The 25,793-nt window shown below is 38.6% G+C and overlaps 1 protein-coding gene across 4 annotated transcripts in view; it reads right to left on the minus strand.

Annotated features, from left to right (window-relative positions):
- Nucleotides 1-390: 390 nt before the first annotated feature.
- Nucleotides 391-25,793, minus strand: part of ANO4 (anoctamin 4) — a 168,735-nt gene continuing 143,332 nt past the window's right edge. For 2 of the 4 annotated variants that reach the window (XM_052669029.1, XM_052669026.1), the window contains 10 exons: nucleotides 23,807-23,843; nucleotides 21,094-21,205; nucleotides 20,068-20,125; nucleotides 17,728-17,825; nucleotides 15,792-15,934; nucleotides 14,671-14,823; nucleotides 12,909-13,056; nucleotides 9,670-9,789; nucleotides 7,747-7,852; nucleotides 391-4,545 (listed from right to left, as the gene is read on the minus strand). In XM_052669029.1, the coding sequence (XP_052524989.1) occupies nucleotides 4,354-4,545; nucleotides 7,747-7,852; nucleotides 9,670-9,789; nucleotides 12,909-13,056; nucleotides 14,671-14,823; nucleotides 15,792-15,934; nucleotides 17,728-17,825; nucleotides 20,068-20,125; nucleotides 21,094-21,205; nucleotides 23,807-23,843 (1,167 nt within the window). In that variant the 3' untranslated portion in view covers nucleotides 391-4,353. The remainder of the gene's footprint in view (nucleotides 4,546-7,746; nucleotides 7,853-9,669; nucleotides 9,790-12,908; nucleotides 13,057-14,670; nucleotides 14,824-15,791; nucleotides 15,935-17,727; nucleotides 17,826-20,067; nucleotides 20,126-21,093; nucleotides 21,206-23,806; nucleotides 23,844-25,793) is intronic. The other 2 variants (XM_052669028.1, XM_052669027.1) reach the window with 2 other exon arrangements.

A 25,793-nucleotide genomic window follows, 5' to 3' on the forward strand; every position in this document is an offset into this window, starting at 1 on the left:
ACAGTCACACTGAGGCGAGTTTTTATACCGGGGAAAATACCATGTTGTAAGAGGTTTAGAGGTAGCATTCTTTCTGCAGATGACCCTGGCAACTGTCCTTTTTCTCATTATCTAAACTCCCATGATTGCTGCAGAACTAAAAAGTGACTCTTCTGCTTTACTTTTTTTTTTTTTTCTATACGCTTGCTGTTTTAATTGACATCACTAATTGAAACAATTAATTTTGAATAATGTTTTCTCTGAGACTATATACTGTCCTTGTCTAGCTGCCTGTGTAAAAACAAGATAATTCTCAGTGTCTCCCTCACAGTCCTGCACCACGATCCTTCATCTCTCTCAGCTAAAAACTCACCCAACAAAGAAATGAAGTATAGCCAGTGCCAGTTAATTCCTTGGGAATGGGAGCACTCCATACTGCCCAAGTTACATGCAGCATCTGGGAGGGCTGAGAGGAGAATCAAGTGGAAACATTAAAAAATGAACTGAGAAGGCAACAGGAGCAATATTTGATGACGTAGATTCACAGACAGAAGGTGGTAGTGGATCCTGGCCCCTTTTGGTCTGCGTTTACACTTACTTCCACTCAGCTGGTCTGTTTTCTTTCTGAACAAATAAGATAAATAGAAAATAATGTGTGGATTTCAAACAGCAAACATTTCATATGCGTCGTTTATTTTAAAGTTTATTGCGTCACATTATACAAGCATTAAACATGGCTTTATGTTGATGATTTTTTTACGTAAGTGTGAAAACTTGACATTCTTCTCCATAAGATTTTTTTCTATTTACAAATAAACAATCTCTATGTATACTTTATATATATATTATATATATGATAAATAACATAATTTCCCTCAGAAAGATTTAAAATAAAGAACAGATTTGTAAACAGGGTTTCAGTTGTAGTATTTGGTGGCTTGAACGCAGATGGTGCTCTATACCTAGGCTTTTACTTTTGTCAAAATATCCAGGGTGCTCGTTTACATTTATTATTCTAAGGTTCGTAAAACCAATGTGGGACAGAATGCAAAAATCGTAGCAAACAGGCTGAAAAACAGTCCCAATATACATTTTTTTCCTTGGTTTTAAAAACTGGCGTGTAACTGCTCATGAAGTACATGCTTGCTGTCAAAAGTGGTCTATAGAGATCACTCCTATGCTGATTGCAAGATGATTTCACAGCAAATCCTTTGATGTGTGTTGTCCTGCTTGCTATGGCAAATGTCTGTGGCATGCACTGAGGTTGCATTTTTTCTCGTTCCTTTGAAGGTAGTGCTCTTGTGGAGCTGGAATAAGTAAACAACATACAGGGCGGTCACCTGGAGTTTTAAACAAAACCCATCCATCATCAGATCAGAAAGAATGGAATGGCATAAATTTTCTATCTACAGACTGTTTTAAATTCTATGTATTATTGTTAGCCTATTGTATGTGATATATTTTCCTAAATAATGGAGCAAATAAAAAGGGGGTTGTCTTTCCTGAGTGTTCTGCTATAAAGCTTTAAAGGACTAAAGGGAAATCTATTCTGCAGAACAGCAGGACTGAAATGTCAGTGCATTGACTGGTCAACATTAAGTGACAGAAATGTACTCAGGATCTGCCAGGGAGGTCAGAGTCCCTTTCGGCATCACGCCCAGCACAAGCCTGGTAAACAGCAGCTCATGTGCTCAGTTTGGACAGAACAGGACATAACTTCTAGCTATGAAGTGTCATGAAAATTCATTGCAGTGTACCTACATTGAAAACTTGTACCAAATGCAATTATTTTGTATTGTGTTTTTGCTGCACTTTATTAGTTTTGACACACTATATTGTAGCGATTGCTCCAGGGTGGAAGTCAGCTTAAATTCTACTCAATTTCAATTCAGTTCTGGGAACTGCAGGATTTTTGAAAGATTCACAACCCATATGGGTGAGACTGATATTACGTATGACTCACCACTTATTTTACTACCTAGCAAACAATTTCTAAATTAGTCATTTGTGAGTTTTTGTTAGAGATGTAACACAGAGGATATGCAGCCTAATCCAGTTGCTCATGTGAATTTGGTCTGAGTGAGATTTTGCACAGTGATCCTGCCTGAGAGTACACAGATTGCTAGTGTAATATACATCCCTAAGTGGTGAATGGTAAATACTAACCCATTTGACATGTGTGTATAAAAGAATGAATGATGTTGCCTATCTATTTCCTTCTGTTTACTGAGACAGAACATTCCCATTTCTTCACTGCCCATATAGGCTGTGTCCACAGCAGCTGTAAGGTGAAGCAAAGATGAACAAACAAGTTTCTTGCTTATTAGGCAGGAATATATCCCAGAACCATTAGTTGTGTTCCTTATTCCTTTTGGCAGCAAGTCAATAGAGAACAGATTCACCCTGAAACTCCTTCAGTGGCCTCATAGGAATTGCCTCATAGGAACTCCTGGCTTGGGTCACGAGCACCTGATAGTGGAAGCCATTTATCCTCTGTGCAGGAAGATGGATTAGTACTAGAGGAGTTCCTTATTCAAAGGAAGCAAAATGTAGGCTGGCAGTGGCTACCGAGATGAGGATGCAAACATTTTCTTCCACCAAACCATACTGCTTTTTATCAAAACTTTCTTCCTCATAGAAATAGCACAGTTCTACCTTGCAGTGGAACAAAGTTAACAGATCTAATTTGGCAATATGAGGTCTTGGTAAAGGTGGTCCTGATGTTTACTGGACTTTGAGGCATCCATACAAAGGATCTTGCACTGTGTGATTTGTCCAATGCCGCTTCTATTGAATGGTTTCTAGAAGAACTTGTAGAAACAGCGTGCTGAATTTTCCTCACTGTCAAATGCCTTTAAACTAACAAGGGCATTATTCATTAATAGCTCTGAGAAAAGCATACTGTTTTTGAAGCTCCAATTACTTGGAAAAGTGCTAATTGAATTGATGAGCTTCAGTATTTTGCATGTAGCTGTATCTTTACGAAGACATATGGTTCCTTGCAGTCTACTTACAGTCTGGGCTTTTGAACTTCCTTCTTCATGTTGTGGCTGTTTATGCTCCTGCACGTTTGGCAAGAATTGCAGTATTATCACTTTGAGGCAAGAGGCAGTGGAGCTTTCACAACACTCAGTATTTTGATTTGTGTTGCTCTGTCCAGCAATTCTGCAGTCATTAGAGTTACAGCTCTACTATTTTGGACTAATGACCTGCAAACTTTTTAATTTCTTAGTGCTAAGCAATTTGCAAAAGGATATAGTCAGTGGCCCATTTTGGCCAAATCTAATTCTACAGCCTATGTAGAACTGCTGTGCACAACAGATTTCAAGCTATTTCATACTACAGCCTAGTTGTTTTCTCCCAGTGCAGACAACAGAAGAAGGAATAAAAGAGCAGAGATTATGGATGATTGTGTTCTCTTGCTTTGTTGAATTTGTTCATCCATTGTTTGTTTGTTTGTTTTGCTTTGTTATTGTTGATTTACTTAAGACACAGACAGTCTTCTGTTATGTGTATCATATATTCTCGATTAGGCCTTGATGTGGCCTTGCAATACAAGTATACAAGCAATTTTGGATGAGGTGTCCTAGCTTGATTTGTTTCCTTCCGAGACCAGACAGACCCATAGCTGAAAAGGCACTGTTCAGATCTTCAAAAGTTACTAACCTTTCACAAAAATGTGTCTAAATTAATGACCCTACAGTTCAGACACCTCTGAACACATTTAGCTGCTTGCCTATCTGCCAAAACTTCTGCATGTGTAATTTTTTCAACCCATGTTAAAGCATTTGATTGGACTCATGATCAAAGATCTCCTCACAAATACTAAGGTGTTGTTCAAGTTATGGAGGCAATCCCCATATGTTAACTTAAATCATGGTAGATGCTAGCTTCCACCACTTATTCCACCATGGGAGAGAGCATCATTGCCATGCATGTTCAGCATGTGGTGACTACACATGTGGACATGAACTATCATGTTGCTAATGAGCAGTCACTGGTTATGAACTAGCTGCTCAGCCATGATGAGGAGCCATGAGATCATTAGGTTCTGTAAAGCACTGTAAGATACTTAGCTGCTTTGAAGTTCACGGCCTTGAATTTAAGCCATGCCTGGAAATAGTGTGGAGCCTTCGGCATTGGTCTGCGCTGCTCATGCCAATATTAGCTCTGGAGAAGACCAAGCCTTGTAAGACCCTAAATTTGAAAAGACTTAGCACAGTATTCACCATTTTAAATATGGGTACACATGTGCTGAGTGCACACAACACTGACTGTTCCTCTTTCACTGTTGCTTTCTACCACAGAAAACCAGGATTTTTTTTTAATAGAAAGAACTCCTATCTTCTTTTAAGCAGTTTCTTCCTCACCCCATCATGGCCACTCATTGTGATAAGATTTTCCATTCTTCTTTCTTTCCTTCCTTTCTTTCTGCAGACGTTCTAATTCCGCTTCATACATCATTTCCTGAATCAGGTATTTTTCTCTCCTCATTCGATCTCTCAGATCTTTTGGAAGATCTGGGATTAAGTAGGAAATCAGGTGCTTTATGCAAAAGACAAGGTGCTGCAAAAAGAAGAAATGGTTGAAGAATGAAAACTACTGGAAGAAAATAAGTTATTTCCATACCTTCTGAAATCCCTTTCCTTCTAAAGATGCTGCGCTAGAACTGAATTATTACTAAATTGCTGAAGTATTACTAAATCTGAAGAAACCAAATTGTGAAGACTTCCCCAACAAAAAACTAGACGGCAGTGGACTATGGATTTCAGCAAAGGTCAAGAGCAGCTGAGTCCAAACAAAGCCTCAGGACTGTTGTATGACCTGTGCGTTCAAACCCCTGAGGTCATGCTTTGCTGTAGGGTTGTCTGGGCAGGGACTGTTAATAGTGGATTGCTCCACAGGAGGAAGATCAAGTTGTATAATATTTTCCTGTCGCTGGAAATTTCTTGCATCAGTATTGGAAACTAATTCACCTAGGTAAAACAAAACATTTTTTCTTCTAATCTGCATCTCTAATCCAAAACTATCTTGTCATTTACTAAACATAAAGTGCTCCTTTGTCATTCATGGTTTAGGCAAGCCCCAGCAAAGCTGACTGTGTGATGGGGGAGGACTGCTCAATTGTCTTCTTTCATTTGACTGAAGATGGTGCAAGGAGATTTATACACTCTGCTTGAGAGGAGATCCTCAGAAATAAAAATCCCCAATCTCAGCAAAAACAGATTTTAGACTGGAGAAGTAAAGATACTTCTTCTCCAATAAGAATCCTTCCTTTTAAACCCGCTGAAAAGTATATAACATTTTCCCATGTATTCTTCCCTTATGAGAAAATAGAAAAACAACCTGCAATAGCCATAATTACTGTGTGTCTGCCTAATCTAAAAAAACAAACAAACAAAAAAACCCTAAAAAGCTTCTTCAGCTTTTGCACACAGCACTGCCATTGAACTCTCAGTTTAATCCAGACAGATACTTTCTTTTAAACTGAGAAGAAGTACTTTTGTTTTGTTTGTTTGGCCAACATAGCCAAACATCACTGCATCCACTTCCTCATTGCCAAAAGGGTGTCTGAGCTGAGGTGGAAGGATACTTCATTTGTGAAAAAACTGCCTTGAATCTCCTTGAGAGACCTTTTACTGTAACTGCTCTGGCAACAATAACATATCTAGTAATATTTTCTATAGTGAAAAACAGGTATAGTTTCTGCTGAAGTTACTTTTATAATTTTATTCAGATAATTAAGGAAACATTTTGTAGTGTGAATAAACAGATCAGTCTCTGCTGAGAGAGACACTGGTGAGCCAATTTATAGCTTTAGTTGGGGCAAAGCAAAGTCAGTTGTCTTATGAAAGCATCGGCCAGATCTGAAAAGCTGTTCCACAACACACTGTGTATTTAGCTGGGCACTGAACTTCTGCAAGACTGATTAGTCTCACTGTAGTTACTTTTGTCCTTATTCCATGCTGCCTTTACACATAACAGCTGAGGTGAGAAGGGACTTCTGGGTCTGTTTGGTTCCACCCTCTGGCTCATGCAGAAACACCCAGAGCAGGGTGCCCAGGACCATGTGCATGTGGCTTTTTGAAGATCTCCAAATACATATAAACCATGTGTCCAGTGTCTAAAAGCCAGGCTCTCTTTGGTCTTAAAACTCCTTAGGCTGACCTGCCAGTGCTGCTCTTGTAGTTCATTTTTGGAGAGGGATTCCATGGCTTTCAGCACTGACAGCTCAGGAAGCAACAACAAGATGCATTGGTGAGGCCTCACCTTGAGTACTGTTTTGGGCACCTCAGTTCAGAAAGGATATTGAGGTGCTGGAGCAGGTCCAAAGAAGGGCAACAAGGCTTGTGAAGGAGAATATGCCCTATGAGGAGAGACTGAGGGAACTGGGGATGTTCAGTATGGGGAAAAGGAGAATGAGAGGAGACCTTATTGCTCTCTTCCAATACCTGAAAGGTGCTTACAGTGAGAGCGGGGTTGGTCTCTTCTCACTGGTGACAGGATGAGAGGAAATGGCCTCAAGTTGCACCAGGGTAAGTTTAGGTTGGATATCAGGAAACACTTCTTTACAGAAAGGGTTGTTAAGCACTGGAATAGGATCCCCAGGGAATTGGTTGAGTCACCATCCCTGGATGTGTTTAAAATCCGTTTGGATGTGGTGCTCAGGGCCATGATTTAGCGGAGGGTTGTTAGAGTTGAAGGGCTGAAAACTACAATCGGGGAATTCTCTGCAGACCTTGGACTTTGCTGACAAGACAGCCCTAGGCAAGAAATAATCTAGAAAGTGTTTCCCCTTCACTTTTCTTCTAACTTGAAAGCTCAAATGTTCAGTGAGGTAAAGAGGCGCTTTGAGAGCTCAGTACAGAATGAATTTCCAGAGTAACATGAGTCAGAAATGTAGTATTTGCTCCTGAACAGTATGCCAGTAATTAGTGGTGATGGCAGCTTCCATATCTGGAGGCCCTGTTGCTATCATTTCAGAGAAGTGGACCGAGGAAAGAATGGTCAATTTTATTGTTTATTCCCTGTTTAGCTTCTTCTCAGTGTAAAAAGCATTGGAACTGCTCGTGCTGTAGAGATGCTGAGCACCTGGTTTCTGGCTTAATGAAATTCAGACCTTATGAGCTGCATCACAGCTTATTTATCTACCTTCTTCTCTCTGTTTTTCAAAATCAGCATAAGAATAGCAGTCAAACGAAGCTGGGTTTTCTCTGGTTTGTTTTAAAGATTTCTGAGATACTGACAGTAAGCACTAATATTATGAACTTTGCCAAAGATATCGAGTCTCTTTTAGCATCACCAGCTTTGTGATGCTAATGGAGATGAATGGTACTTAAAATAGAGAAAAAAAAGCTAAATGTGCAAATAATGTGCAACTTAAGCCATCTCCATTTTTCAGTTGTTCAGATTTCATCCTTTCTAATCATGTTCCTTCCCCTCTTATTCACTAACTAGTTTGCATACAGCTTTCAGCCTAGAGTGCTAATACCAAAACTTAGAAAGTAAAAACAACATTTCATTCCCCTCTTTTCCTGTCACTGTTATAGCTTTCAAATTGCAGTATACCCCTGTTTGTTAAAATATAAATATCTGTGACTGTTCCAGAAATGGGAGAATATAAAGCACAATACAAATAGCAGAAACTAACGCGAAAAGCTTGTCAGCTGGCATCATGGAGCAGCTCAATGAATAAGCTTCAAGAGGAAACTGTTTTTGTTTTGGTGTTTTTGTTATATAGACTTTTCCACTGGAATGGTCACTGACCTCAAATACAATAATGAAAGCCAGCCGTGCTGCTAGGACATGCCAGAACTGCAGCGTGTAGCCGTAGGGCACTGGGGAGTGAGGAGGGTCTCGGTAGTCCCTGTACCTGAAACACAAGCAGAGTACTGCAGTTAGTAAGCTCCTACCCTTCTGCCCACGAGGAAGACAAAACCCAAACCCATCTTTTATTAATCAATGCATTTTCTGCAAATACAGAGCATGTCGGGTGCTCAGCACTAGCAGCTGTGGCTTCTTTAGCGCAACATGGGCCCTGTAGGCACTTTCTCAGAATGCAGAGTGGGTTAGGATGCTCTTGGAGGGGTACTTTCTTCCCTACCACAGCTTGTTTTAAAACCATAAATATCTCCACTTTTGTCAGCCTGACAACCCTCATCTATGTTCTAAATGAGCAGAAGTGAACTGAGTGTGGCCACTGTTTTTTGTTCAGACAGTCTGCCTTCTTGGAAAAGTGCCTACACTACAGCAGGCTGCAGTATTTCCTTACTCAGTATCAATAGCTGGTTTACACTGCAATTAAAGTGACTGATGTTTTAGCAGAATTTTGATGGGTAGCTGATAAACTCAGCCAAAGAAAGTAAGACACTCACTTTCTTTCAAGGGTAAATATACATAATAGTTCAGTGTACTTCCAAGAAGAGATTTAACTTCTAGAGACTTATGGCACCAACTCTAATAGAATGGAATGGAATATTGAGGTGACAACTTATGCATTTATTGATGGGGTTTCTACCACCAGCTTTAAGTAGCAGCAACATTATGCATGATGCTAGGGAAGAAAGTAATTAAAGGGGGGGCAGAAACTGATCAGAATCCATAAACATTATTAAAAGGTACCATGGCAAACTACATGGAATGAAGTATTATAAAAGCAGCTCTGCTCCTCAGAAAACTTTATCTATGGAGTCAACATTGGGATGCTCTTTCCATAAAATAAGTTTCAACAGAGAACAGTGGCTTCAATATCAGTTATGTAAATAAAAGCAGTAATCAACTCACAATGCTATACTGCTTGAACTAGTTATTGCTAATAAAAATGCCACAAAATCACAAGGTATCAGTGACTTTTGCTATAGTCCAGAATATCTTTTTTTTCTGTTTTTTTTTGAGAGACTCATGAAATTAAATTATATTTTTCTACAGTGAAAAATACTGGGGTACCTATATCTGTAGCCACCAAGGCTCATGCTGGTAAACTAGTATTGCCACAGACAAATGGCAACAGCATCTGTCATTTGATGTTCTTCCATTGCACTCTATTTAAGATTTTGATTCTCTGGACCGTAACAATTAATCACTTGTAAGTCTCTCATCACAGCCTAGTCTCAGACTGCTATTCCCAATCTGCTGGCTAATGACAAAGATACAATGATTAACTGCTCATTTTATTCTGATTCAAAGCAGAAGCATATGATTATTACTAATAATTACACCTACAAGCAATGACATAAACATGTTAACCATTCAGCTGTTAGTTTTGTAAAGGTAGCTTAGGACAGGCTCTGTTTATGTCAGACAGACTTGTGAAATAACTGAATGCAGTCACTTCTACGCACACCTAAGATGACTTTATGAGAAAATCTGATTAAGATTTCATCTCAATGACATAATCAGTCACTCATTATTGACTCTTTGATACCATATTCCTCCACGATGACTGCATGTGATTCAAGCCATAACACCATACAAATTCTGTAGTTGGAGCACCTGCCAGCTCTCTTGCATCTAAGGAAGTAATCATGCAGAAAACAACCGAGAACTACCACAAATGTGTTCTCAAGTAGCATTTTTTTTTTCCCATTAATATTTTTCAAGTTTTGAAAATGAGTTCCAACCCCAAATTTACCAGGATGTTTCTCGCTTGAAGTGTTTTAAAGCAAAGAAGTGTTTTGATCAGATACTTACCTGCAATATTTCAATGGCGAACCAGAGAATTCACTTCCATTTGATGTAGGCTCTGAACGGTTTTCAAAGTCCGACACCAGAAATACTGATAAACTGGCATTAACATAGCCAACCATACACCTAGAGGGGAAAAATTCCTTTAGTCAGGACACAGCAAGATTCTCCTATTAACTGTTCTACCCAGAAGGAAGTTCTCAGGGTTTCATGAAATTTGCAGTTTAACTGTGATGCTTAGTAACGTTTTGAAGGGATACAGAGGCAACATGAAAGAAGCACTGACATAGATCAATGAATAATGGTAGATTTTTATGGGAGAAGAAATGGCGAGGACTGGGACTAGTTACTTCTGAAAAATACATAGGTAGGGAAAATAGTGAGTGGCACCAGGGAGATAAATAGAATATTCCCACTGTCAGTCTCATGTGTGACAAACACAAAGGAACATTAAGTTAAAATGGAAAGGCAATACGCCTTCAACAGCTAAGGGAAATAAGACTTTTTTTTTTTTTTTTTTTTTACAAAATGTTCAGTTATTTAGATAAATTTGGTATTAGAAAACCGCAGACTGGTGGAGTGTTGGGAGGGTTAGACAGATTTTGTAGAACACTGAGAAACAGAATGTACATAGTAAAGGGCTATGGGAGTCACAAGAAGGCTCAAACTTGGTATTAATCATGTTGAAGGTAGGGAACATGCATTGCACTTTTCACTCAAACATGGGTAAGTATTGGCACACCAAGAAAGCATTCATTCTCTAACTGAGAAGAAAAGACTTCAGCTAGCAGTAACCAATCACATCACCATCAGGGCCATCTGTTTTAAGTGCTTCAAAACTAAAACCAAGAGACCATTGACAGAATTATATGAGGCTGCCAGATTTTCAGTCAGGAAGAAGGAAGGACTGAACCAACTTATCTTCATTCTCCTAACATACATGCTGAACTGAGCTAAAGAGAAAGATATTTAAACATATTTTGCAGTGCATCAAGAGGTCATGTACAAATTTAGCCACCCACAAAACTGTTCTGCATGGTATACCATGTACTGTCTTTAAGAATAAGAACCTAAAAGATGAGCATAATTTCTGCATAGTTAATTCTTTCAAAAAGCTGTTATCGATGAACGAATTTAGCTACCATAAGGATAGCTTCTAAATGCCCTGATTGGTACGGTTTTGCCAGGCAGTTCTGACCCACAGGGATGTCTGAAACGACAAGGGAAAGCAACTCTCACCTCCACTGAATTAAATCTGTTATAATACCGCTCTGATTTCAAGAACAATTCTACTTTATTTAGACAAGAATCTGAAATGTGGAACTTGAGGTCAGACAACTGAGGTGTGAAAATTGCTTTTAAGAGAATATTTGAAAATCAATTTCGTCCTGCCAAGAACTGCTGCAGGAAGCCAACAGTCTTTGTGATATACTTACATCTTTAAAAACCTGCTTTGGCTTCATCTGTTAGACTATTATAACTAAATTTCAGCATTACCAAACCAAAAAGCTTAAATCTGTAATTATTTCAAGTTGTTTTGCCAGAGGTTCAGAAAGCATTATATGGTTTTCTTCACAGTAAGAGCTGATTATTTTTTAACTAAGGATTTTAAAATATTTGAGAAGTTACATTTAAGAACCATCTAGTTTTGATTCAAGATCTCCATTTGGAACTTGACATAATCTCAATATTTTTCTAGTATCGCTGGTGCGTTATATGGATTTAATACCTACAGATGTTTTGGGAAAGAAAAAGAGAACTGCTCTCATGTAAGGTAGTCAATAGCAGGTATTTTCATGCCTTAATTTAATTTGAGAAAATTCAATATTGCTGTGGATTTTTAATAGCTCCCGTCTTTTCTAACAGCAGTTACGAATAGCAGCATCCAGAATGATGACGTATGTAGTTTTTATCAAATTTGGCTGCTCCATGAGATTAATATTGAATGATTTCATCTGAGAAATTCATCCAGAAAAGCTGCAAAGTTATGAAAATGCTGTACAAGAGGTTTGTAAGAAATGCATCTTCAGTGAGCCAAGCTACTTCCTCTATGCTGAACTAGTTTTAAAACCAGTGAGTCATATTTTATTACAAAAATCAAATTTATAAGAGGACTTTTTTTTCCATGCACATGGGCTCTAAGAAAATCACTCGCAAGGAAAACTGCTGACAGTGCCTCAGTGTCCTATGGATCTTCACCACAGCACAAACAGAGGCATAGGCTCAGCAAACACTGGCACCAGACCAAACACCTTAACAGCAAAAAGATTTTAACTCCTCATGAAAATAAATGGAACAGTCCTGCAGGCACCTGTTAAAATGCCAATCTAGCAGTAGAACGGCAAATTAGCAGCACTGCTAATCAGGAACTGCCCCATCAGCTGCCTTTCTTCCATCAGTAGGATTAAACAGTATTGGCAAACACAAGAGAGCAAAAAAAGCAGCAACAGAAGAATCCACTTGCTATAGCAAGGAAAAAAAATCAATCTGCCATATGTCCGACAGCAGAACATAAGCCCTGTAATTCTCTCTCTGGTTAAGCTTGTGTTTCTCTGAACTGCAGGCTCTTACTAACAGAGCTACCAGGAGATTTGCAAACTGCGTCCATGTGTGTTCAGCTGGATTCAGTGACCTTCCTCCAGTCCAACGGCTGAGATTTTACAAGTTGCAGTGCAGCAGCTAGACTCATACTTAATGTAATCTCAGTGTTTACCAACACTGAAAGAAAATCCACTTAGGCAATGGGGTTTCAGTTCACAAATGTCTCCTGAAAAACGTAACCAAAGGACTCTAGTTTTAGATGAAAAACAAATTGCTTTGCTCTGTAAGGATGCCTTGATTTATCAGTTGGGAATTGCTTTCTCCTGTGAGACACTGCTTTACGGAACAATGCATGCTGAATACAGGGAATGCAGTTTAATGAATAAATATCAAATTCTGATTAAATCTTTAACTGATAAATATGTGCATAGCTTCAGAATAAAAAGAGATCTATACCCATGTACACCAGGAAATGTGGTTTGTGCAGCATACTATTACACAAGCCAAATTTCTGCCACATTTTCCTTGAGTTAACTTCATTACAGTCAGTCCAGCAACCTACTCTGTCTGTGGCTGAAGTCTGTTGCCTAAGCACAAGCGATAAATTTGGGTTAGTGGAATCGGTACATATACAGACAGAACTGCTGTATCTATTCAAGCAATGTGATTTTCACACATAACTTTCCTCCCAGAGAAAAGCTTACTTTTGCCCAGCTTCTCCTTGGCCTGCACAGGGTCCATATTTGTAAGCATAAACAAGTCGAGGGATGAAATCTGATGTCACGGCAATAACAAATGCATTTGTGATAACAGAAAGAATTCCAATGCCTTCCAGAATCCCATACCATATTCCTGTATGATAAGGAAAATGTGTTATCTCCAGAAAAAAAATCAAGGACCAAAAGATTTCAAATACTGCACACTTTGAAGCAATTGTCCCATCACTCAAAAATTACATAGTTTCTATCAGAGACACTGACTAAAAATCATTTTCTTATTGAGCAGCAAGACCTCAGTAGACCAAATTTATGCTCTCACTGGAGTCACCCAGTGGGTGGCTTCATCTTCAAAAATGCTCATGAAACTTTGGCTCCATCAAATACCATAATCATGTCAGTTTTAAGAAATGCAAGGAGCTTCCTTGCTTGCTGTGACTCTTTGAGGAGAGCCATCCAGGACAGCCATGGGTATATTTAATCCACGATCTGCATGCTGCAGAGATCTGGAATGAGCCTTGTGTATGGCTGGTCCATATGTATCTCTCTGCACCAAAATCTTCCTGCCATGCTAATGCTATACAATGGCACGTGGCCCCTACACATCACCTGGACTTCTGAGCCCAGTTTTAACTGCCTGAAAGATCTTGTGGCACAGACACACAATTCTGATGATGAGCATCATCACTGAGAAATACATAAAAGACAGGTTAGACTAATTGTTGATTTTAATGAGGTATCAAGCTATCCCTAAAAACTTTGCTGAATAGGTACCAACTGCAACTCATTTTGAGAAATCATTCCTGATTCTGCCTGAATACAAAAAACAAAAAACAACCCACTGTTTTTGAATTCTTTTATTATTGAAATTATATAATTGTCTCCTCACGGGTTCACGCTGTTCACACACAAGGCTTCACTCAGGTACATGGCAGAGCCCTATAAAGTCTGGGATTCTGCTATTTCACGTTAAGGCCTATGCTTTTTTGCAGTGCAGAGAGGCAGCAAGGTATCCTGTTCACCTTTCCAAGCACCAGGAATTCAGCACTGGACAAATAAGTTTGTTTTGTACCATCCTCCTTTAAGGTGTTTTGCTTTGGCACACTACAAGGATGGGGGTGTTTTAGAATCAGTTCAGAGAACTCTTGCAGCAGTGTGTGGCCAAGTGACATCAAAGTTAGGTTAACCCTGTGTTTAGCAACGCAGGCTTTCCTCATTGACAGTAAATTGTTTCTTGGAATCTAGACCCATCCTGTATCATGCACTAAGGACACAGCCACGAGTCATAGGGGATGTTCTTTTCGGCTAGGTAGACAGAAAACACACAGGATTCTTACCGAATGGTGGCTGCTTTCATTTTGATGTTTCTGCAGCTCTCTCTAGTTATTATATTCAAACTGAGCAGCACTGTTCACAGTATGCTTGCCACAAGAAAAACCCATAGAGGACACTGGTCACTTCATTAATATATAGAGTCATAGAATATCCTGAGCTGGAAGGACCCATAAGCATCATTGAGTCCAACTGCTGGACATCTTGGCTGTTAAGTCACTCATAAAATCCTCAAAACTTTTTTTTTTTTTTTTCCCCAATATAGATTTTTAATTGCATAAACAGACTGGCATCAAATGTCTGAAGCTTTTCGTGCATTGTCAGATTGTGTGTTGCTAATGCAGAAGATGACTGAAAATTCCTTCACCCACTCTTCCTTGTGGTGGTCAATAACACACACATGTAACAAAGCACTCACCTATATCTTTGGCTCTTGAAGCTAAAGGTCTTCTCCACTGGGTGACAAATTTGTATGCATCAAGCCTAATTTCGATAATATTGTTAAGTAAGGCCAGAAGTGGTGCCAATGGAAAAGCTGCCACAAAAATGGTTGTGAATCCAAACTGAAGAACTAGGAAAGAAAGGGAAAGGTCACAGTGTAACTGTCAAGCTCTAATTTTAAGGGCTAAGAGGGTGAAGTATCTCACATACAAACATCACTTACTATGCTGTACTATACAATAGTCTAGTGACTTTTGTGCAAAACTTCCTTGCTGAAAGTTCAGAGTGAGGATGATCAGAAGAAATGCATGCATGTCTATCCCTGAGATGAAGTGCAACATCTAGAATTTTTAGCTGGGAAAGAAATTTGAAGGTAGACAAACCTTTTTTTTTTTCTTTTTTTTTAAAGAAATTGACATTGTTACTGCAGCATCAATTAGGACATCTGAATACTTGCATAGATTACAGCATAAAGTACTGGTGGGCCGTTGTTTGAGACCTTATGTAAGTTTCTAGAGCTAGGTCTTCAGATTCCTAAATTTTGCATTACTTTGAAAAGAATTGCGTGAGAGAGAAAAGAGAAAAAGCAAACAAAAAACCCCAAACATTCAAGATACACACTGTTCAGTCACACAGGGCCGAAGTTTTTGTTCTTTGACATTTGTTACAACAGTTATCCTCCTCTGCAATGCCATTGACAGGCAGTAAATGAGGGTGATTTCAGATAAACAAGCTGTTCCACATAGTTTTAAATAAAAACCCAAGGGAACTTCCTTGAGCACAAATCAGCAAAGAATTTCAGAAACATACACAGGTGAAGGGTTGCAATGTAGAAAGCAACCTTCCCCATACAAAGCCAGAATCAGAAGTGTTTCATAAACATGGGGTTAGCAAACCAAAAGCACTGTGGTTAGCTACACTGACTTGGTTTTGTTCTCATAAATTCACTCCCATTCCTCACCTGACCCGTGAGAATGAGAACCATTTTGTAGCCTCCTTAGCTTCATACAGCAATTTCTAAGAGAGCACACCGACTCACATCAACAAAAAACAACATTAAAATCTACTGAAGGGAGAGAAATAATGTCAGTGCCATACTCATTTCTAGGTATTCATCAAACAGTCCATAAGCATTCATAGGCTGCAGGTTGTAGTCCTTTTCCCACTGTGGGAAGCTTGTTTTTCTCTGTGTGCCATACTCTTGCCGTAGTTTTCTTCTGGTCCACCAGTTTTGAATTAGCCTATTTGAATAAATGAAAGAAAGTAAACAATGTTATTGGCTATTCATAACTAAACTGGAAGAGGCTAAGTGTGCACATACATTGAAAATATTTTCCAATGCACAGGAAAATACAGTATTGGTTATATATGAGGCCGATGACAGTGTAATAGGTATAAAAACAGATAAGGCTGATGGGCTGTTATTCAGGTCTACATGTTATTAAAATGAAAAGGAGATTTTGACATCTTTTTGTTACCTCTTTTTGCCTACATAAAATCACTTCAAAGCCTTTTTATAAGGCAAAATGCAGTGTTGCATAGAGATAGTTAAGCTCTGAACAAGAAACTATTAAACAGCTTCTAATGCTGCTTGATCTCTTCCTGTATGTGAGGTGGGGAAGGGTAGGGAAGTTCTGCACTACAGAGTTGCCTCCAAATCATGTTCTTTGCAGAAATGATTGAATTCTTTCGTACAAAATGGAAACAAAACATGCTTGGCTGCAGCATTTCAGGGCTAGAGAGGAGATGTGAAAGCTGGAGAACATCTATTTCTCCCACAGAATGAGTTTAAGCTTCTCAACATTACTGCAACGGTGATTTGCACTGTGACTCTAAAGAGAAGGGACTGATTTACAGCAGTTTATTCTTATTATTACACTTGTCCTTAAACAATCTCCTCCTATTTACTTCTGTCAACTTCTGTAATCTTCTTCGATGCTCATTATTAGGTTTCAATATCCCTATTAATAAGTAGGAGAAAGATCTAATGGAAACTGACAAAAGAGGAAGGGAGTGGAAAAAAGGATCAATGCTACTGCTACTGCTGCTGCTCCCCTCTTCCAACCTCAGCAGCAAAATCCTGACCAACAGCGCTAGATGCTGACTGGGGAAGATGGATGAATAGTGAATGCTGAGTACCTTGATTGTCCATTACATCATGCATTTAAATCATTCACCCCATTCTCGTTATGGCTGGGTGTGATCAGTGCTGAGGCTGCCTAAAATCGCTGCTGCAACACATTCTGCAGCTCAGGGACCAACCTCTGAGCTAGCTCTTCTGTGGATCCTGCAGTGAAGCAAATCCCTCCAAGCTGCAGAAGTTGACAAGGGCAAACTTTCTGACAATGTCAGCTCTCTTATGTTTTCACACTTGCTAATTTCCCTTGATGACCTGCCACACTGTCTCTAGCATCAACTGTCTCTATTAGTCATACTCATTAAATACTAATCAATGAGAAATGAACCAATAGGAAATGAATAATTGTTAGCCTTTTTATCTAGGGCACAGCTCCACAGTGCCCAGATCACCAGGGGACATATCTATGTACCAGTCAGTACATTTTTCTGGCTCTGAAGTGAATATGCCCACAATGCATTTTTATTTTTTTTTTTTCCCCAGCTCAGACCCGTCCTTTCAGGCATCTTTTATCACTCAGCAAGGAGAAATCCAATTTAGAACTTCCTGACACAGATAAAAGATGGTACATATAATATTACCTGTGCAAGGCAAACAGTTGTCTTACAGATATTTTTTCAGAGTTTAAAAAAAATGAATACAATATAATTAAGTACTTCCCACATATTTAGTTGTTAGTATCGATATTGCACTTTCAATTTTGCAAACTATGTTTAATATCTAAAACCCAGAGCACCAGCTATCTGAAAATCTAACTGAAGAGCTCCCTACTCAAAGGGATACTTTCTTATTCTTATGGCAAATCTACCTTGCTTTTATGTAGCAGTTCATAAGGAAACAGTAAACTTGGTCACAAATTCTGTGATCTACAAAAACATAAGCACTAAGTTTACTTACGGGTAGCCCAGTTCCATGAAATTATTCCAGGTCTGCTTTAGCACCATTATGATACCCATTTGCATACAGAGATCAATAAGGCATCCACTAGGGTGGCACTACAGAAAAAAAAGAAACAAAAGATTTAATGGTAGTAATGCTCAGTTTAAATTATTTCTTAAAAAGCGTAAATTAATATTTGATAATTTACTTAAGGGAAATGAAGTGCTGTTTTCTTTATGATTATTTTTTAAAAATAAACTCATGGGAGCATATGAAACTGTATCGTACCATGAGCCCTTTAAGTCTGTCATCTAATTCTCTGCAGGAGTCAGATGCAGCTGAAACAAATAACATTTTCACACTAGAACTGCTAATAAGTTTATGGCAGTGAGTAAGATAGAGGCAAAAGCTAACAGATTTCTCCACTGATTACAGTAGGGACTGACTATGCTTCAAGTCAAAAAATGAAGAGAAAATTCCTCCTGGCTGTACATGCGAAGACTTTATGCCTAGAGGCTAGTCCTAATATTGTCTATTAAGTACTTAATGTATGGCTGAGTGAACTCCTCAAAGCTATTCTCTTCTTGAAGATCTACAAATCTCAACTAGCAGTTCTCAACATCTCTTGCAGAGTGCTTACTTGCTTTAGTTGTGGCTCCAGGCCTTGAGGAAGAATGCTCAGCTAGTAACAATTTAGATGTTGCCACTATTTTTATTTTTAGTATTGGAAGAAATAGAAAAGTGCCAAAAACTTTGCAGATCCAAACAGTGGAGCCTGAGCTGTATTAAATCCTGGGTATTATGGATAAGTGAAGCAGATTGCTGCCACAGAACTGGAACTATTTCTTTTTAGGTTTTAAAGAGAAAAAAATGGCATTAGTTATGACATCTAGCAAAATGCAGGGTGAATTTCTTACTCATACTCTGCATTATAGTTCTCAGAGCCAGGGCTCCTTCTGAGGTTTCTGTTGACCTCATTTAGCTTCTCTTTAGATTAACAGGGTAGCAGATCGATTTTTTTTTATTATTATTATTAATTAACTTCACTAGCATCATTATTAAATTATTAACCTTCTATTTTTAGGAATAAGTCACACAAGAAAGGAAAGTGAAGTAGCAGTGATGTTACATCCATAACACCACCAAAATACTATGTGTGATGTGGTGTGGATATATATAGGAGAATTTGACCAAAGTATATCATGCTATCCAATGTCTTGCACTTGTCTTCATCCAATAGGTGAAGAGAGGGCAATTGGAGGGATAGGCATTTAGGCATATCTAGGCATTATATTCTAAAGCCTGTTCCTAATATGATTTTTTATGGATATGGTTGATAAAGTTAAGTCTTCTTTATTAGACAATTCTTAATAAACATTTTTTTTTTTTTACTCTGACCCAACCTATAACATGTCATTGTAACATGTCACTGCTGCACCTCCCTCCCAAACTTCATTCTTCCTTCCTTCCCTTTCTGTTCCTGCAAGTGTCTCCCATGCCCTGATTCTACTGTGAGCTGATTCAGCCCAGTAACTTAACAGAAAAAAAAAAAAAAAAAAGATTTCACCAGGAAAAGAAAGAGTTTCCTGCTGATACAGGAAACTGACACAGGGTTGGAAAAACACCAGAGTCAGTGCAGAAGAGGAAGGAGCAAGCTTCTGGGAAAGGCTCAGAGTAAGTGTAGAACTGACCTCTTTTTGCAGCAGCAAGCTGTTAGGTCAACTTGGTCTCTCTCAGACTTTGAAGGTATGTTCAGTCTATCTGTCCATTTACCACTTATTCTTTTAATGTACAGAATTCACTGCTTTGAAATTACGATGGCTAATTATTCATTTTTTGCTACTTTTGGATGATTTACATTAACCAAAATACTCAGATGTCTGGAATTATTTGTAAATTCATGTTGGCAGTGAAAAGACTTGCATTGTTTTGCCTGCCATTTGTCATGCATTTGTAAAATGGTTTTCTATCTCTCATCTGTAAAGTAAGAAAAATTTCAGCATAAAAGGTTGTAAGGTTCATATCAAACAGACCCATTTTAAGGATGAAACATTTCCAACATGAAAATACAAATAAAGGAGAAACTGCCTGGTACAGAACTTCAAATGTGCTCAGACTGAAACTGCTGCGCTACAATGCTAGCATTGTAAAGGGCATGTGTGTTAATATACAGCTGTTTTAGTAGCAGGTGGTGAAATGCTGGTATTGTGGAGTTTGAGAACAACAGAAAATCCAATACCACATTCAAAGATACCTGAATGGAGTTTTACATCTGCCTCTGCTTGCATTCACTGCAACTGTAGGCAGCAGATAAATCTGTATCTTGTTTCAGGAGCACAAGAATAAGCAAGCACCCACCTCTTCCAATCTCCACCGGTTTATCAGCCTTAGGTAGGCTCCAGGGTGTCCTGTAAATCTGTAACACATGAATATACATCAGTGATGTTGCATGAGCAGTCTATTTACAGCAGTGGAAGAAAGCTTACACTGTTGTTTTAATCTATGGTTACTTTAGCATGATTAACTACAAAGGACATTGCACGAGAAAAAGATCTGGGGATTCCTGGAATAATTTACATGAAGGGCTAAATATATTTTTACTTCCAGTTTTATGTGAACATGAAGTATTGTGCTGTTTGATGCTTAACGTATGCAAATCACAGAGAAAGTCTGAGTGAAACAGTTTATGTCTATTTGGAAAATGGCTTTCAAATGCCAGCTCATTTTCTTACCCAAATTGTGGTATCTGCCTTTCTGTGAAAGCAGTGAAAATATTAGTTTTCACTTGGAAAATATCATTTTCTTACAGTTCTCTCATGGTGTTGCCCAGAATCATTCCTAACATCCCACATGCAAATAATCCACACTGATAGTTTATCAATCTCTACCAAAAGGCTTTTCTTTTGCTTGAAGGGGGCTTGCAGGAAGAGGCATACAAATATATACATATATTTTTCTTTTTATGCAGAAGAAAGGTCTGATTCTCTGGTAATAGTACAAATCTCATGAAAACAAAGCAGCAAAGTATTCAGTACTCAGAAAGAAAAAAAGCTCAGTGTTAAATTATTTACTTAGCTGTACAAATTACCCACATAAAGACAGAGCAAAGTGGTTTGCACACATATTACTGGGGATGGCCTCAGTTTCCAGTAGTGAAATTGGTAGGAGTTAGTGTTAAGGTAATGTGGTGCTAGGAAATTAAAACCACATCTGTTTCAGGACTTTGGAAAGGAAAATAAAACTGTAATGTTTCCTACCTTGCTATTATGAAATTTGCATTTTAGGATGTGTGACAATACAGTACCATTTTGTTTCATTGGAGACAATTTTATTACTCCTCTCTACTTCGTTTTGTGACTACGAGGATGCAGATATCAATCCTACCTTCCAAGGAAGAATGCTATATAAAAAGTAGAGCTGTTCAGGTTGACAAACTGAAAAAGAAACATTTTCAATGTGAAGCTGTTCTCCCACTCAGATTCTGTACGAGGCTGCTCTGTGAAAAAGAGAGCAGAGTTTGAGAGGTTTAATCAGATTAACAATTTTGCTTGGCACAAAGGATGTAGATACTCATCTGAGCTGGCAATGTGTTTGTAAATTAGCCTGCTGATTTTCTTGTACAAACTGACAGTAGAAATTGTATCCAAAAGAAGAGCACAGCAAGCTAGCTTGCAAAGACTCTGAAATCTGTTCTGATATCTGAATAGGTATATTCCCAGGAAACTGCAAGATAATGTGTGTATTCTTACAGGCTCGTTCTGTTCTCTCATTTCTATCTCTGCAATCTACCAAAACAACACAGCTACAAGCTGTGTAAGCACCTTCTTGCTAGAGATGTCACACTGAAATGAAGTAAATAAGTAAATCTTCTTTGTGGTTCTGTTTCAGGGTTGTGCCCATCTTGCGGTGGGCACCCAAGGGCTCTGTACAGGCATCAGCAGAGAGCCACTTTCCTTGTCCCAGGGAGCTCCTCACAGAACAGTGAGAAAAAACAGGATGGATGAGACAAACAGGAAAGAGGTAGACCATATGTCTTCTCTTCAGCTTGGCCCTGAATCTCCATTTAAAGAGCAATCAAGACATGAGTTAACCAAACAACTGCTATGCCAACACACTAGTACCATGGCCTGCAACTGCTTTCCAGTTGGCATGAGCATGTTTATTAATCATCTGTTGCTGTGAACAGAAGTAATCAGAAGAAAAGCAGAGGTAGTAATGGTGGCACTGGAATGGACTGCCCAGGGAGGTGGTGGAGTCACCGAGCCTGGGAGTCACCGAGCCTGGATGTTGTGTTGAGGGACATGGTTTAGTAGGAGCTATTGGGAATAGGTGAACAGTTGGACTGGGTGATCTTTTAGGTCTTTTCCAACCTTGGTGATTCTATGATTCTATGATTCTATGATTCTATGATAATGGTAATACCTGTATATGTACTTCAAAAGGAATTTCTATTAAATTTGCACAAGCAAAAAAAAAAAAAAAAGATAAACTAGATTCTGTTTGGTTGGAGACATTCTACCCATGAGGAAATTTCAGACACCTGAACAAAACTGTGGAATAGACTATTCATCAACAACTGCTCTAGTGATTTGGAAATGCCTGTCAAGAACACCAGGTCTGTGCATGCTACTACATACATATGCAGCTAAGCAGAAGGAAATGAAAGATCAGAGATTTTTGATGCCAGCATGTGTTGACTTCAACAGGGCTGCTGCAGCTAAAGCTTTGCTCATATGACTTTCAAAGAGAATGGCAAAACTCTGGAGCAACATGGATTTGAGTTCAGAAAAGGTGATGTAATGGCTGAAGAAGAACATCCTGACTGTCCTTTCAATTCCACTCTGAGCTTATTACACTGATAAAGATCATTCAAATGAAATTTATGCCACTAGAGTAAATAAATAACACAATAGAGCTGGTCAGAACAGTGTGACCCACTGAGTCCTCACATAAGTGCAGTCTGCAGAGGCTACAAGAAGCACACCTACCTCCACAAGAACCTGGCAGAAAGTAATTAAGCTTCAAGGTCTCTACATTGTATCTTACTGTCCACAGGATGTCACAGGGAATAAAAGGAAATAGCCCATGCAAATTACATACATGAAAGTCATTTTTCTCAACTGTGACTAGTAGGTGTCTTTTCCACGGAAAGAGGATGGCAGCAATATTTTGAATTCAAGATATAAAAAAAAGGACTCTCAATCTAAGAAACAACAGAATAAAATTCTACCTTAGACACATTTTGAGTATATCACAGATGCCTGTCTAGATGTTAAAAAGCCCCAAAGCTAGCTTAAATCAATTGTTTCCTCTGAGGAAATCTGTGGAAATCTGTCCTCCTGAACATCATCAATGTACACAGATAAAACCCAAGTTCAAAATAATGCCAAAAAACTTCTCATACACATGCTATTATTGGTTGATTTAATAGGCAATCATCCCATTTCAGATTTCTTGACCCAAGGAGCCATTGCTAACTGTCACCAACAACTGCAATCTTCCAGAGCAATGAGGATCTTCAAAGTCTCAGTAACAGTCCATTGCTACCCTAGTATGTGCTGACCGTAAAACCAAACACATTAGCCTTACTCTAGAGTCTTTAAGGCTGATCTGAAAAGTTAGTTAAACTTAGAATACCACTAGAGTTTGAGTGTTGGTAAAAGTTGATGAGACACCTAGCTCTTTTCCCTCCCAGTTACTGACCCTCCTGAAGGAATATGTCTGAGAGTCCTTAAGCAACTTATTTTCAAGCAACAACTGTTGCTTCCAAAAGAGATTCCTGTGAAAGTTTTGAGTGCTCAGTCTCTGAAAACTCCAGTTACACTTTCTTCCTTGTGGTAACACTTCAACTTTTTTACAAGGTAAGGGGCTGGAAGAAGAACTAAGGACTGCAGGTGAGTGATTCTCACTGTTGCTAATTCAATTGCACTACAGCTTAGTTTATAATACTACTTCATTGTAAACTTAAGAAAATAATTAATTCCTAATAGATTTAAAATTAATCAAGACTTCCCATACAGACAGTTGGAGCGCTGTCACAGCATTGGGACAAAAAAAAATCAGCATAATATTAAATTTTGTATTTAACATCACTTACCTAAATTTGTCAGGAAAAGTGCAACCTTTTCATACAGCTGAAACGGAGAAAAAACAGTATCTTAAACATGTGGCCAGCTCAAAAATATAGTACTGTTTTCTAGATAATTGCTTTTACCTGTTAAATCTGACATTCAGATTGATCCCTGTCACATTCTGACAATGACTATCATAAAACTATAAAACAATAATACCATAATTATATAATCAATCAAGGAAAAGTAATAATTGCAAGCTTATATTCAGCTCTTTTCATCTACAATACATACAGGAAAAGTGCTGTCAGTGTTCCTATTTTACATACACAGTGAAAAAGAGTCTAACAGTTATTTCAAAACCACAAAGCAGAGCAATAGTGTTTTTGTTTTAGTTATTTGTAGAACATTATCACACAAATAAAAACACCCCACTAAGAGTATTCTTTCACTTTCTGTGGTATTTTTAATTATTTATGTGTTTCTTTGGTGCTGGGATGAATGAAAGTTACTGGGGAGAGAGGGTTCTTCACAGAAAGCCATTAGTAGTCCTCATAGAAAGTTTGGGTTGGAAGGGACCTTTAAGATCATCTAGTTCCAACCCCCATGCTATAGGCAGGGACACTCCCCACAAGACCAGGTTGCTAAAAGCTCCATCCAGCCTGGCCTTGAATGCTTCCAGGGTGGGAGCATCCACAACCTCTACGGACAACCTGTTCCAGTGTCTCACCACCCTCACAGTCAGGATCTTCTTCCTAATATCTAGTCAGAGACATTTCTTGGCTGATCTCAGTGACATTGTTCTAAATCCTAAGTGGCACTTACAGATGTTAGCAGGAAGCAAGGTCTCCAGCTCTCTGTGAGACTGCTAATTTAATAAAGCTTACAAAAACTAACTTGGAGGATTTCCACAGTAGATATTTGCAAAGATTTTCTGAACCCATAAAATACATCAGCACCATCAGTATAAACTAATGCAATCAGTTCAGTTTGCTTTAAATGAGGATAGGGCCCTCCTGCAACATGTTAAATGTCCTTAACTCTCACCAATGCCTACAAGGATATCAAAATCCTCATACTTCAGGCTCAAGTACTTATTCCTAGAATATGTATAAGCAACATTTCATTACATTTGCAGTTATCCTTATAAAATGTTACTTAAATTGAGTTATGTACAATTTATGGATCAGACTGCTTAAGACCTGAAGTTATCCTGAATTATCTCATCCACGCTGACAACCACTTCTTGTTGTCAACAGCTTTTTAGTACCTTTGGTGTAAATAGTTTTGATTCAAGTAATAAGAAAGATGGTTTCTTCTGGGTTTAAAATAATCTCCTAAGGGCAACTGTGGAAGTGCTAAATGCCTGGGTAGTTTATATCCCAATCCCAGCAGGGACTGCACTGTTTTATAAATGTACATTGCTCTGCAGATGTGAATATCAAAATTCTGTGCTGTTATTGTTCCTCATAGAACTATAAGATTGTTAGGGATTCCATTAACAACTTCAGGACCAGATAATCTACTACTGCAGTTTATCACTACCAGTCCCACGGAGCACCATTTAGGATCATGTTTCTTTGTTCATATTTCCTACGGACAGGATCATTGGAATTAACAGTTTTATCAACCTAGGTAAATCCAGTGGTTGTTCCCAGGTCAGGCAGCATGGCTGCCTGGAAGCCATTACACTTGAAGGTCAGACCATTCAGTCAGAATGGATACGGCAGTGCATTTATCTTGCTCCCAGAGCTTCCAGCCTAGAAGTTACCTGTAGTCCAGACCTTTCCCCTGATGTTTAGAGAGGTTGTCAAGTTGAATTAGAATCACTGGCTGTTTTCCAGGCTCTACAGCAGTGAGTTCCCTACTGCTATATAGATCTTGGTCCATTTTGGTTTCATTACTCTGTCTTGGCTTTCTTTCCTACTGCTTTTCTTGAGTCACAGTTTGTATATGAGTCAACTACCCAAATGCTGATGTGAAAAAAGAGAGGTTTTTTTTTGTTTGTTTGTT

This window comes from Tympanuchus pallidicinctus, unplaced genomic scaffold (genome assembly GCF_026119805.1).
Source record: "Tympanuchus pallidicinctus isolate F22 unplaced genomic scaffold, pur_lepc_1.0 scaffold8, whole genome shotgun sequence".
Classification (NCBI taxonomy): domain Eukaryota; kingdom Metazoa; phylum Chordata; class Aves; order Galliformes; family Phasianidae; genus Tympanuchus; species Tympanuchus pallidicinctus.